The sequence below is a fragment of the Schistocerca nitens genome, chromosome 2, assembly GCF_023898315.1.
Source record: "Schistocerca nitens isolate TAMUIC-IGC-003100 chromosome 2, iqSchNite1.1, whole genome shotgun sequence".
NCBI classification, from domain to species: Eukaryota; Metazoa; Arthropoda; class Insecta; order Orthoptera; family Acrididae; genus Schistocerca; species Schistocerca nitens.
The window spans coordinates 525,400,904-525,414,592 of NC_064615.1; the positions used below are offsets into that span (position 1 = coordinate 525,400,904).

Consider the following 13,689-nt stretch of genomic DNA (forward strand, 5'->3'; position numbering starts at 1 on the left):
CGACGACTTCAAACCTTCAATCAACAAACAAGGAAGACTGGTAGCACGTAAAGTTTTAGAACTGTATGGCAGACCTCAGGTTTTCTAACTTAAATTTTTCTCAGTAAATTACAGCAACGTAGCATGAACCTTTGTTGCTCATTGTCCCAATTGCATTACCAAGCAGGGTCCCTTCCTTTTCCGGAATGAACCCGAGTGTCGTTGAAACTCAAACACCAGCATTAAAGTAATATCATTCGATTTCACTGCTTTAATTTCTAAGTTCAGTTAAGGTATTCATAGCTGGCTACAAAATTTAGATGACACAAGCACAAATTAAGAGTGCGAGTTTTGTTAGCATATTTTAGCTTACCTGTGACTGCAGCTCAGCTTGGTACGTACTAAATTTTACTATTGTTAATTGTTCAGAATCATTTAATTCAACTTCAAAGTTAAATCTCTTATTTCTAAATTGCATAGATTCAAGTAGCTTTTGAAGTGATTGTTGAGGTAGCCCAAGACTAACAGTATTTTACTGAATTTCGATGTGCTTCAAAAACAAAGCACACTATTAATTTCAGTCACTAAATTAACTTTCAATTTTCCGGTTTTATTAATTCTTTTGCTAAATTAAGTCAGAGTGTAGCGAAATTTATTACTTCTGACAAACTTTCAGTTTTCACACTACACATGTCAACCTTCAGTTGCCACGCTTCTAGTGCTAATTATATGTGTAATAACCTATCTCTTTCAGTTACTATAGTAATTGTCCATAGGACTGGCGACCGTAATTTCCCCCAAATCTCAAATATCTAGTTACCGCTAGTTAATTATTAACGTAACGGCCGCACATTTACTTTCTTTAGTAACTTTACCCCTTTTCAAAATTTATTTCCACCAGTTTCATTTGCATTTTTCCTTTCATTTAAATGTAGCCCTTTCCTCCCTCTTTACCGACAGATTAACTTCGGTGACGATTGCTTTTCCCAAATTTCCATTAGGTACACGCGGTTTAATTTTTCACTCTCATTAAGGTCGATAAGTGAGGGGGAGGTTACAAGTGCTACCACCAGATATGCTGCTGTTTCGCAGAATTAATTCAGTGCTAAAACTTGGAAACTTGTGGTAAGTTCTTATGCGACCAAACTGCGGAGGTCATCGGTCCCTAGGCTTACTCACTACTTAATCTAGCTTAAACTAACTTTCGCTCAGGACTACACACACACCCAAGCGCGAAGGAGGACTCGAACCTTCGACGGAGGGAGCCGCGCGAACCGTGGCAAGGCGCCCCAGACCGCGAGCCTACCACGCGCGGCCATTCAGTGCTAAAGAAATGCTTCCAACCGACCTATTTGTAGTTAGTCACAAGTCTGCCCTTGTCTATGGTGGGCGTCCTAGTTTCTCGCACACACAAATGAACAGTCCCACTTACATTAAGAGGTGCAAATATGAAATCCCAATAATGTTTATACAGTTATTTAGATTGATAAATTGCTTTTCTGTTGTAAATCAGATGTTGTGCATCAGTGTAACTGGAATGGATTTTCTTGTGTAAAATTGAAGGGGTCGCTGAAAGAAAATGCTAGCCCACAAGTGCGCGTGTTCTACAGTATGTCCAACTCGAAAGAGGTCCCAGCAAAGAGACATTTGCTTAATTACACTTAAAGGCTTTGCATAAATATCAGGAAACGAAATGGACATGACATACCTTGTTCATGGAGAAATAAAGGTCAATCACGTAAGGTACTGGAAGTGAACGCCCTCAACATGTAAACCCAGCTATACATGAATCTGCAGATTCTCGAATGTTGCTGACAGAACCTCTGGTGTCACTGCCTGGATTTCAAGGATGATGTTCTCTCGTAAATCTTCCACGTTGTGTGGTTTGATCCTGTAGACCTTGCCTTTTAGGCCACCCCAGAGGAAAAAGTCAGCTGGTGTTAAATCAGGTGACCTTACGAACTCAATTTGTCGGGGGAAAATATTTCGACCTCTGCCATGGTCACTCGAGCCATGTGGCATGTAGCGCTGTACTGTTGGTACCAGCCGAGGGTAAGTTCTTCAACGTCCAACTGGATCACAAATTTCCGAAACATTTCGATGCAAGCTGCACTTGTCACAGTAGACTCGAAAACAATTGGTCCGATGATGCGACACTTTGATACTGAACAACACACGCCAGTCTTTTGTGAATGCAGGGATTGCTCAAACAGTGCATGCGGATTTTCATTACACCACAAACTTGTATTCTCAGAGTTTACATAGCCAGAGAGGTGGAAGCACATCTCATCACTGAACCATGTGTACTGCTATATTCCTTTTCGCCATTATTGTCTTGATAGCTTCCAAAATAGTAGTGATTTATGGGAGATATGTAGCTTTCTGGCTGAGAGGATGTGGCCCATCAAAGTTGTTTGCTAATTCTAAAGTGGTAGAAATTGTCCCTCAATACTTCCCAATTCTCTTTCTAGGGATGTAGACTGTGTTCCTTCGGAAAAATAGAAACACACAAAGGTTTGTAGAGAAGTAAAACAGGATAAAAATAGTGTTAATTCATATGTTTAACGTTAGCGATAAAACATGCTAACCTTTAAATATGATTATTACAGACCTTTCGTCAACATATACCTCTTCATATGCGTAGATATTCCGCAGGCCACCGTAAGGTGCGTGACGGAGGGTACTCTGTACCACTACTTGTCATTTCCCCTCCGCCGTGTAGAGTGGTCGCGCGATTTGGGGGCACCATGTCACGGACTGTACGGCCCCTCCTGCTGGAGGTTCGAGTCCTCCCTCGGGCATGGGTGTGTGTTGTTCTTAGCGTAAGTTAGGTAGTTTAAGTAGGTTACGTTGGTAGTAAGTTTATAAAATGGTTCAAATGGCTCTGAGCACTATGGAACTTAACATCTGAGGTCATTCTAACTAACCTAAGGACATCACACACATCCATGCCGAGGCAGGATTCGAATCTGCGACCGTAGCGGTCGCGCAGTTCCACACTGAAGCGACTAGAACCGCTCGGCCACTTCGGCCGGCTGTACGTTTATAATTTAAGAATTTTATACAATGACGCTTTACAACAACCAGAACAATTTCAATCATACACTCCTGGAAATTGAAATAAGAACACCGTGAATTCATTGTCCCAGGAAGGGGAAACTTTATTGACACATTCCTGGGGTCAGATACATCACATGATCACACTGACAGAACGACAGGCACATAGACACAGGCAACAGAGCATGCACAATGTCGGCACTAGTACAGTGTATATCCACCTTTCGCAGCAATGCAGGCTGCTATTCTCCCATGGAGACGATCGTAGAGATGCTGGATGTAGTCCTGTGGAACGGCTTGCCATGCCATTTCCACCTGGCGCCTCAGTTGGACCAGCGTTCGTGCTGGACGTGCAGACCGCGTGAGACGACGCTTCATCCAGTCCCAAACATGCTCAATGGGGGACAGATCCGGAGATCTTGCTGGCCAGGGTAGTTGACTTACACCTTCTAGAGCACGTTGGGTGGCACGGGATACATGCGGACGTGCATTGTCCTGTTGGAACAGCAAGTTCCCTTGCCGGTCTAGGAATGGTAGAACGATGGGTTCGATGACGGTTTGGATGTACCGTGCACTATTCAGTGTCCCCTCGACGATCACCAGTGGTGTACGGCCAGTGTAGGAGATCGCTCCCCACACCATGATGCCGGGTGTTGGCCCTGTGTGCCTCGGTCGTATGCAGTCCTGATTGTGGCGCTCACCTGCACGGCGCCAAACACGCATACGACCATCATTGGCACCAAGGCAGAAGCGACTCTCATCGCTGAAGACGACACGTCTCCATTCGTCCCTCCATTCACGCCTGTCGCGACACCACTGGAGGCGGGCTGTACGATGTTGGGGCGTGAGCGGAAGACGGCCTAACGGTGTGCGGGACCGTAGCCCAGCTTCATGGAGACGGTTGCGAATGGTCCTCGCCGATACCCCAGGAGCAACAGTGTCCCTAATTTGCTGGGAAGTGGCGGTGCGGTCCCCTACGGAACTGCGTAGGATCCTACGGTCTTGGCGTGCATCCGTGCGTCGCTGCGGTCCGGTCCCAGGTCGACGGGCACGTGCACCTTCCGCCGACCACTGGCGACAACATCGATGTACTGTGGAGACCTCACGCCCCACGTGTTGAGCAATTCGGCGGTACGTCCACCCGGCCTCCCGCATGCCCACTATACGCCCTCGCTCAAAGTCCGTCAACTGCACATACGGTTCACGTCCACGCTGTCGCGGCATGCTACCAGTGTTAAAGACTGCGTTGGAGCTCCGTATGCCACGGCAAACTGGCTGACACTGACGGCGGCGGTGCACAAACGCTGCGCAGCTAGCGCCATTCGACGGCCAACACCGCGGTTGCTGGTGTGTCCGCTGTGCTGTGCGTGTGATCATTGCTTGTACAGCCCTCTCGCAGTGTCCGGAGCAAGTATGGTGGGTCTGACACACCGGTGTCAATGTGTTCTTTTTTCCATTTCCAGGAGTGTAAATACCTCATCCGAATGTAAAATATAATAATTTTGATTTACTGTCCTTCTTCTCAAACAACTTATTTTTGTAATACGGCGGTGGAATTTTTAGTGTGTACTTCTTCCCGTCCCTGTTAAAAATCAAATGCTTATATGATAATTTATATACATTTTGAAGAGATATTGCTTATAAACTTTCCTGTGATGGAGCAGATAAGACACTTACAGTCCGTTAATTAATCTCTGCAAAATGCAATATGATAGCAAATTGGGAAAATAGCGGTGTTGAGGCAGTAGCGTGCCACTTCAACCCCTCCCCTACACCCCTGACTTGGCGCCTTCAGATTATATTTTCCTCTCCATGAAGGCACACGTGAGTTAAATGACATTTTCAGCGGACGATCAGGTGCAGAAAGGGGTTTTAAAGCGGAGGAAGAGGCTGGCGGGAACTTTCTTCGACTAGAGCATAAAGAAGCTTGTGCCGCGGTTCATAACGTACGGTCAACGGGGTGGCGATTAGGTGAAAAAATAGTCAACAAGTATGTCAAACAATCGCTGATGCAACGATCTCAGAAGGGGAGGTTTGTATGATGATAACATATTTATTACGTAAATTGTTGAAGAACGTCGGAAATTTTACTTAGAAGCACAGTCAGTTATTTATTGATTATGAAAAAGCCTTTGATAAGGTAAAAAGATCTCTTTTGTGGAAAATATTGGAAATAAAAGGTTTTATTAAACACTTCATTAATACCGTATAGAGTCTATACGAAAATACTAAAACGGTTTTACGGTTGGGTTCGAAAACGTGAGATGAAATGAAGGTGTTCAACCAGGGCGCAGTCTCTCACCCACTTTATTTTATTTATGTATTTATGACCTAGTTATGAACCGAAAAATGAAATACGCTTAAGGGTTGAAATATTATCTAGCGTAGCATTAAATACTCTGTTATACGTTAGCCGGCCGCGGTGGTCTAGCGGTTCTAGGCGCGCAGTCCGGAACCGCGTGACGGCTACGGTCGCAGGTTCGAATCCTGCTTCGGGCATGGATGTGTGTGATGTCCTTAGGTTAGTTAGGTTTAGGTAGTTCTAAGTTCTAGGGGACTGATGACCACAGATGTTAAGTCCCATAGTGCTCAGAGCCATTTGAACCATTTTTTTTCTGTTATACGTTAACTAACAATAATTACATAGGAAAGAGAAGACAATTTACAAAGAGAAGTATACATGTATTGAGCCAAAACGCTATGTATTACAACTTAAATATATCTGCAAAGAAGGCAAAGATAATAATTTTCAAAGGAAATAAGAAAATTTTAGATCTAGTGTCCCACTTCAATTATCTAGGTTGGAATATTAGCTTTAACTATGATGAAGACATTGAGAAGAAGGTTAATAAATATCACGGAGTCTGTGTAATAACTGAAGGAACTTTGGGAAGTAAAACGAGAAATGAAACGCAAATGAAATCCTGTAAAGTTATGGCTGTACCTACTCTTGTATATGTCTCTGAATCATGTACAGCACGAGAAAAAGAAAAATAGCGTGCACTGGCAGCAGAGGTGAAGTTAATTAAATACAGGGTGGAGAAAATTGTGTCACGAAATTTTAACCCTGGATAGCTGATGCAAGAACGAATCAAAATTTCAGATGTTGTGTAGGTCGACAACGTACAATTTTTAAACTACGGAAACTTGGCGCCACGCGCTCCGATTGGACGCCTGATTCGCCTCTTGCCGGATGCTCTGGACAAAACATGACGGCGAATGCCTTTTACTACCGTGTCCGTATCACGATAGGGGCAGAGACGGGGCGAGCGACGCTTGTATGTGTGAACCGACAAACATAGCGCTTCCCGTCAACGAACGGCAACAGGGCAATCCCACGGCCAATCGGAGCTCGTGGCGCCATGATTCCGTGGTTTAAAAATTGTACGTTGTCGACCTACACAACATTAGTAATTTTGGTTGCTACTGGCATCAGCTATAAAGGGTTAAAATTTCGTGACTCAATTTTTTTCTACCCTGTATATAAAAGGCTGTAATAAAATGGATAGAATAAGGACTGAGCAGTAAGATGAGATCGAGATATCTTTTCAGTTAATGATAAAATGCAAGTGAGTAGACCCCGTAAGGGATGGATGGATGAATGATACAGACCGGCACAGGTGACTACATCACACATTTCTTTCGAAGGAGATGACGATGACCAAATGTATCAACAGTATTATGTATTTTTTAAATACATTTTTTCTAACGCAATATAAACAGTACACTTACTGAAACTTCCTGGCAGATTAAAACTGTGTGCCCGACCGAGATTCGAACTCGGGACCTCTGCCTTTCGCGGGCAAGTGCTCTACCATCTGAGCTACCGAAGCACGACTCACGGCCGGTACTCACAGTTTTACTTCTGCCAGTATCTCGTCTCCTACCTTCCAAACTTTACAGAAGCTCTCCTGCGAACCTTGCGGAACTAGCACTCCTGAAAGAAAGGATAATGCGGAGACATGGCTTAGCCACAGCCTGGGGGATGTTTCCAGAATGAGATTTTCTTTCTGCGGCGGAGTGTGCGCTGATATGAAACTTTCTGGCAGATTAAAACTGTGTGCCCGACCGAGACTCGAACTCGGGACCTTTGCCTTTCGCGGGCAAGTGCTCTACTTTTTTTTTTTTTTTTTTTCATTTTGTTCGATATTGTTCGTTGCGTTTGGTCTGGGCGGACGTCACAAGACATCCGTTCAAGCTGATCGTTGATTCTTGAACTCAGTTTTTTTATTACAGAGAGCACGTAGCCGTCTGACCGAGCACGCTGAGCTACCGTGCCGGCTATCATCTGAGTTACCGAAGCACGACTCACGGCCGGTACTCACAGTTTTACTTCTGCCAGTATCTCGTCTCCTACCTTCCAAACTTTGCAGAAGCTCTCCTGCGAACCTTGCAGAACTAGCAGTCCTGAAAGAAAGGATATTGCGGAGACATGGCTTAGCCACAGCCTGGGGGATGTTTCCAGAATGAGTGCTAGTTCTGCAAGGTTCGCAGGAGAGCTTCTGTAAAGTTTGGAAGGTAGGAGACGAGATACGGGCAGAAGTAAAGCTGTGAGTACCGGGCGTGAGTCGTGCTTCGGTAGCTCAAATGGTAGAGCACTTGCCCGCGAAAGGCAAAGGTCCCGAGTTCGAATCTTGTTCGGGCACACAGTTTTAATCTGCCAGGAAGTTTCATATCAGCGCACACTCCGCTGCAGAGTGAAAATCTCATTCTAGTACACTTACTCTCTGAACATTTCTCGTATTACTGTGCTATATAAGATAGATACGCTAATAATTATACGCTCATGTGTTCTCAGAACTTGTTGCAGATAAGAGCAATTAAAAGTGAGTAACCATTATTGTATCATAACCGGATAATGGTATAGCATCGCTACACTCTTCTTCTTCTTCATATCTTCTACCTCGTCACCCGAACTTTGAAGATAGCTTTTTGTTTCTGATAAATGCACAGTCGTTGAACACTTCGTATCATTGTGCTTGCTTCAGCAGTACTCTTCGAAGCTGTGTGGGGCGAACTACTACCGTACAAGCAAAGTGTGATCAGTCCCTCTGCAGCCATTCTGACAGTGGCTTCCTGGGAGCAGACAAAGGTCGCTGCCCCCTCCACCGAGACTGGGCTGCGGCTGTTACGTAACGGTGGGCTATTTACTCTCCCGTGTGGCTGATACACTGAGCCGCGCTGTCTCCGTAGCAGCAGCGGCGGCAGAGCGCAGTTCCCGACGCTTCGCTGTTCCTTCGCAGGCGGGATGCACGTGGAGCTGACGACACGGCAGGGATCGCTGCGCGGGAAGGTCGTGCTGTCCGCCAGGGGGCAGACCTACTTCAGCTTCCAGGGCATTCCCTACGCCAAGCCACCACTCGGCGAACTAAGGTTCAAGGTGAGAGACACCGCACAGTGGTTATCGCTCGCCGGCTTCTGCGGAGTGTCTTACGACGCTATCACTATGTTTACGTGGTCTCGCGAATCCAGTGTTCCATAAACAGATTTCGTAATATCGCTTCTGGTTGGTAGTGCAAACACTCCAATACTTCTTCGGAAAATGTGGGTGTGGCTGCTGGTTTTCCGCTTGTACAATCCTGCAATGCTTTCGTGTAAAGGTTCTACCAGTTGTGACCGGTTGTTACAAGTTGTTAAAATATTGGTTAACATGGCGAAATTTATTTTCTGTGTATTATTGGATTTATCAGGAAGTTAATCGTTATCTTCGTTCAACTGACATCAAGCGTTTCATTTTCATGATATAGAAAGGTGGTTTCATATATTAGGTAAATTGAAGGTGGAGGAAGGAGAAAGGAAAGGAACTACTGATGTCAGCTGCATTTGGACTTTATGTGGAATCAGTGGCGGTGTGAGAAAATGTGTACCACACGGGGATTCGTACTCAGTGTCCGTCGCTTGCAAGGCAGTTGGCGTTCACCACTGCGAAATCCAAACTGTTTAACGCAGTTTTCCAGACTATCTCAGCACTCCCCTCGGCCAACCCACATTGGCACAGAGCGCCACCTATAAGCAGTCCCAGTCCATGTCCTTCATGCTCGCTACTTCGAGACTCCCGCAGGAGGTCGAATGTCATTGTGCATCTGCACTTGAGGTGGTGGATTCTTTGCCCACTGAGGCATGTTTACCGAATTAGCAAATTCGAACTGCTTGGTGTGACTAGGGCCTTCCGTCAGGTACACCGTTCGCTGGGTGCATGTCTTTCGATTTGGCGCCACTACGGCGACTTGCGTGCCGATGGAGATGAAATGATGATTAGGACAACACAACATCCAGCCCCTGAGCGGAGAAAATGTCCGACCCAGCCGGGAATCAAACCCGGGCCCGTAGGATTGACATTCTGTCGTGGTGACCACTTAGCTACCGGGGGCGGACAACTGCTTGATAATAACGGTATATCCTGGGAAAGGTCTGCTCGTAAACTGCTATTCCGAACCTCTCATGTACTGGAAGAGCATGTCATGTTTGTTGTTGCTGCAAACTGAACTGTACTGAACTTGTCTCGTTTCTTATTCATAAAACCTTCGTGTATATCTGAAATGAAGTGAACAATGCAAGTGGTATAATTATGAAAGCGTTCTCTCATAAAATGAGTCGCCGAAGATACCTGAAACTGTATAACTGTATTTTAATTAACCTTTGTCAAAATAATCAGAAACATAAAAGTTTATACTAAATTGTATTAGGCAGTGCAGTGAACAGTGTTTACAACGCGTGACGTCATAGTACGTGGCACACAGTTTCAACACTCAAAGCTAACAGCATAGAAAGTCTACATAAATTGCAGTTCGAACTTTGAATGAATAAATAACCAAAATGTTCTTGTGAAAACACCCTGCGATTTTACTTACTCAGACTGACTAAATACTGAAAATTCCAGACATTAAAGGATGCACACGCAAATGTAGCACTATACTGGAAGAATAAGATTGCCTGCATAAGAAATGAAACTTGAACCGATCTTCACCTAAACTGAACTGGATATTAATTTCGAAATACAACATCTACCTATGAATATTCCGATTATCTTGGCTCTAATGTTGAACTGGCCCTAACAAATTTTCGTGGCTAAACTGCGGCGACGGAAACTCAGTACTGCTCGAAAGTGATGAACATTAAAATACAGCGTAGCAGCAAACCAGCTAAAACAAAGAAAAGGAAAGCCTTGCGCCGTGCAATGCAAGAACGTGCTACTACTGTAAGCAGATCATGCTTCAGTTTTAACTACTGGGTTCTACAGAGTGCAATGCTGCCACGCACTATTAGAAAACCAAATTTTCGTGAGGAGACAATAGAAAGTATTGCACTTACTAAATGATTCAAATGAGACTAGCATTTGAAACTTAAACTCTGATTCTTTACTTAACGATTACAACCATCTCCACAAAAATTACTTCTTTTTAAAAATGTGGCAGTGCCAAGAGGTTAATTACCGAAATGCTGAAGGAGTGGCAAATCTGTAACTTCTGAGTGCAGGCCATGACAGCCTGATCTCGTTTCGACAATCACACTGACTAGCCCAAACCATTATCGAAAAATCATCGGAGTTTACATTTCACGGACTCATCACAAGAGCGAGGAAGCAATACAGCGACGGCATTACCTGATAATCTTCTCAAATCAATCTTTACCATGTAACATTTTCGAAATTCATCACTCTCTGCATCTTAACTCTCCGGTGTTAGAAATTTTCAGAGCGCTTAGTGGCATGAACAACAACCTACTTACTCACTTCTCACAGCCTGGTACTGGCAACAACGAAGCTATTGAGGACCGGAGAGACCGAGCGAGGTGGCGCAGTGGTTAGCACACTGGACTCGCGTTCGGCTACCTTGTTTTAGGTTTTCCGTGATTTCCCTAAACCACTTCACGTGGACGCCGTGATGGTTCCCGTGAAAGGGCACAGCCGGCTACCTTCCCCATCCTAACCTAATCTGATGGGAAGGATGACCTCACTGTTTGGTCCCCTCCCCCGAATCAATCAAACACGGATAAATTTTAAAAGCAATCTATTAGAGTGAGATTTTCTTAATAACCGTTTTGGCGTGATGAGCACGTAAGTATCGAGAATGTCTGAGGTAACTGTCCTTGAGCCACCGCAATAACATACACATTAATCTGGCCGCGTCTAACTCCTATCTATATACAAGCGTGACGTGGACTGCAAATAAATACCTCGTTTGTCGCACACGCAGTCATACATAATTCTGAAACAGAAGCTCATTTTCGATTCAAATACGCCGGTGTTGTTGTTGCGGTGGTGATGGCAGCCAGACACTGTCACCACCTGAAATTCCATAATACCATTTGGTAGATAGATGGCTGAAAGAGATATAAGCTTTTTGGTGGCTTCTTTGTCACCCTGCTGCTTTTCTATTTTCTTGACTCATTAGTCTTCGGTCTATTGACAGGTTTGATTCGGACCGCCACGAAATTCTACCTGGTGCCCACATTTTCATCTAAGGCTAGCATTTGCAACCTACGTCTTCAGTTATTTGCTGGATGTGTTGGTCTACAGTTTTTAAGCTTACAGTTCCCTCTAAAACCATGGAAGTTCTTACCCTGATGTCTTAACAAATATGCAACAACCAATGTTTTCCATATATTCCTTTCCTCGTTCCTTATCAGTCCACCTAATTTTCAACGTTCTTCTGTAGCAACTCATTTCAAATGCTTCTATTCTCTTCTTTTCCGGTATTCCCACAGTCCACGCCTCGCTGCCGTACAGTACTGTGCTCCATGTGTATGAAGACATTCTCAGGCACTTCTTGCTAATATTAAGAGTTATCGCTGATACAAGTAGACTTCTCTTGGCCAGAAACGCGTTTTTTTTTTTTTTGCCAGTGTTAGTCTGCTTTTATCTCCTTCTTCCTCAGACCGTCATGGGTTATTTTGCTGCCTAGGTAACGGAATTCCTTAACATTGCAAGACTACACTGGGCTTGCGGGTTTTTATTTTCTTTTTTCTGGAAGGCGACAGGTGACTGTGAGTTACCGCCCTGACAGCAATCACATTAACTAGTAAACTTCCCACTTGATTACCTTCCCCATGTGTCTGCTAAATTGATTTTGCCCTTTATCTGTGTTTGTTGTTGATAGCCTGCATTAGAGGTTATTCGTTTGTCATACTCTAAATTAACTTGAATGCTGAAATAATATTAATGAAATGGCGGCATTATCGTTACTTTATTACTTTAGTCAATTTTGATGGGTGATTAATGCATCAATGCAGGATTGATGTTTTATAAAAATTATGACACAAGTTCATTGATTAAAATAGGATAAAAATACATATTAAGCGTGATGACAAAATATGAAACATGAACTAATAGCAGCACAAATATGCAACAAACAGTTAACACGCCCCTTTGTGGCGGCTGTTAGCAAAGACTAAGGATTGTCTGATTGAATCATTTATTCTGGCTCAAAATGTGGATAACGCAATCCGAAATTATCTAACGCCGAATAGACTTCGATGGATTTCTTCTACACAGAAGTTATACCGCTTTGTTGAAGCTAAGAAAAGTGAAACCAAACCTATCGTCGTCTAACACATCGTCAATTTTATTTTCTATTTTTCTGTGTATTATTCTAGTTAGCAAATTGGATGCATCTGCTGTTAAGCTGATAGGTCTCGCACTTGTCGGCTCTTGAAATCATGGGAATTGTGTGGATGATGTTTTTCCTTCCAACAATAATGTCTCTTTCAATTTCTTCAGATTTTTCATGTAGCCATTACACCTTAGCTTGTCCTTACTTGGTCTTTCTTTAAATCCTAAGCAACTCGTATTTATAAATCCTAAGCAACTTGTATTTCTTTATTCCTGAATTGCTCAGAATATTTTTATATTTCCTTCTTTAGTCCACCAACTGAAGTATTTCTTTGGTTGTCCTTGGTTCCTGCCCAGTTACTGTCTTTGTACGATACTTATACTTCTCTTTCCAACTTCCTTTATTGCCCTTTTTAGAGATGTCCATTCCGCATCTACTGAACTGTCAACTGCGGTATTCATTACCGCACTATCTACAGCCTCAGAGAACTTCAAGTGTGTCTCCTCACTCCGTAGTATTTCCGCATTCCACTTCTCTGCTTATTGATTCTTCCTGACTAGTGCCTTAGCCTGCTCTCCATTATTACTAAGTTATGGTCTGAGTCTGTATCTGTTACTCGGTATGCCTTGCAATCCAATCAGATTTTATATCTTCAATTGATCAGAATTCAATGTTTGATTTCGGAATCTCTACCTGCCCATGATTTAATCTAACAGAAATCTTCCAGTATGTCCCAGCCTTTTCCAAGAATACCTCCACCTCTGATTCATGAACGAAGTATTCGCTATTAGCATCTGAAATTTATTGCAGACCTGAATTAGTCTTTCTCCTCTATCATTCCAACTACGAAACCCATACTCTCCCGTATCCCTATATTCTACTCCTTTCGCTACAATCGCTTAAAGTACTAGATTTTCATCTATCTTTATGTGCAGAATTACCCATACAGTATTCTCAGATACTTTCTCTATCTCTTCATCTGCAGCTTGTGACATTGGCATGTATACATGAAACATCGTTCTCAGTGTTGGTTTGGTGCTCATTCTCCTATGACCAATTCTAGCACTGAACTCACTCTATGTCGTACCTTCCTATTCATAAC

General features: G+C 43.7%; 1 protein-coding gene across 1 annotated transcript in view; it reads left to right on the forward strand.

Moving 5' to 3' along the window:
- The first annotated feature begins 8,187 nt into the window (after positions 1 to 8,187).
- The window catches only part of LOC126234475 (juvenile hormone esterase-like), a 70,022-nt gene continuing 64,520 nt past the window's right edge, over positions 8,188 to 13,689 (forward strand). The window contains exon 1 of the mRNA XM_049943165.1: positions 8,188 to 8,416. Coding sequence (XP_049799122.1) covers positions 8,285 to 8,416 — 132 coding nt within the window. The 5' untranslated portion in view covers positions 8,188 to 8,284. The remainder of the gene's footprint in view (positions 8,417 to 13,689) is intronic.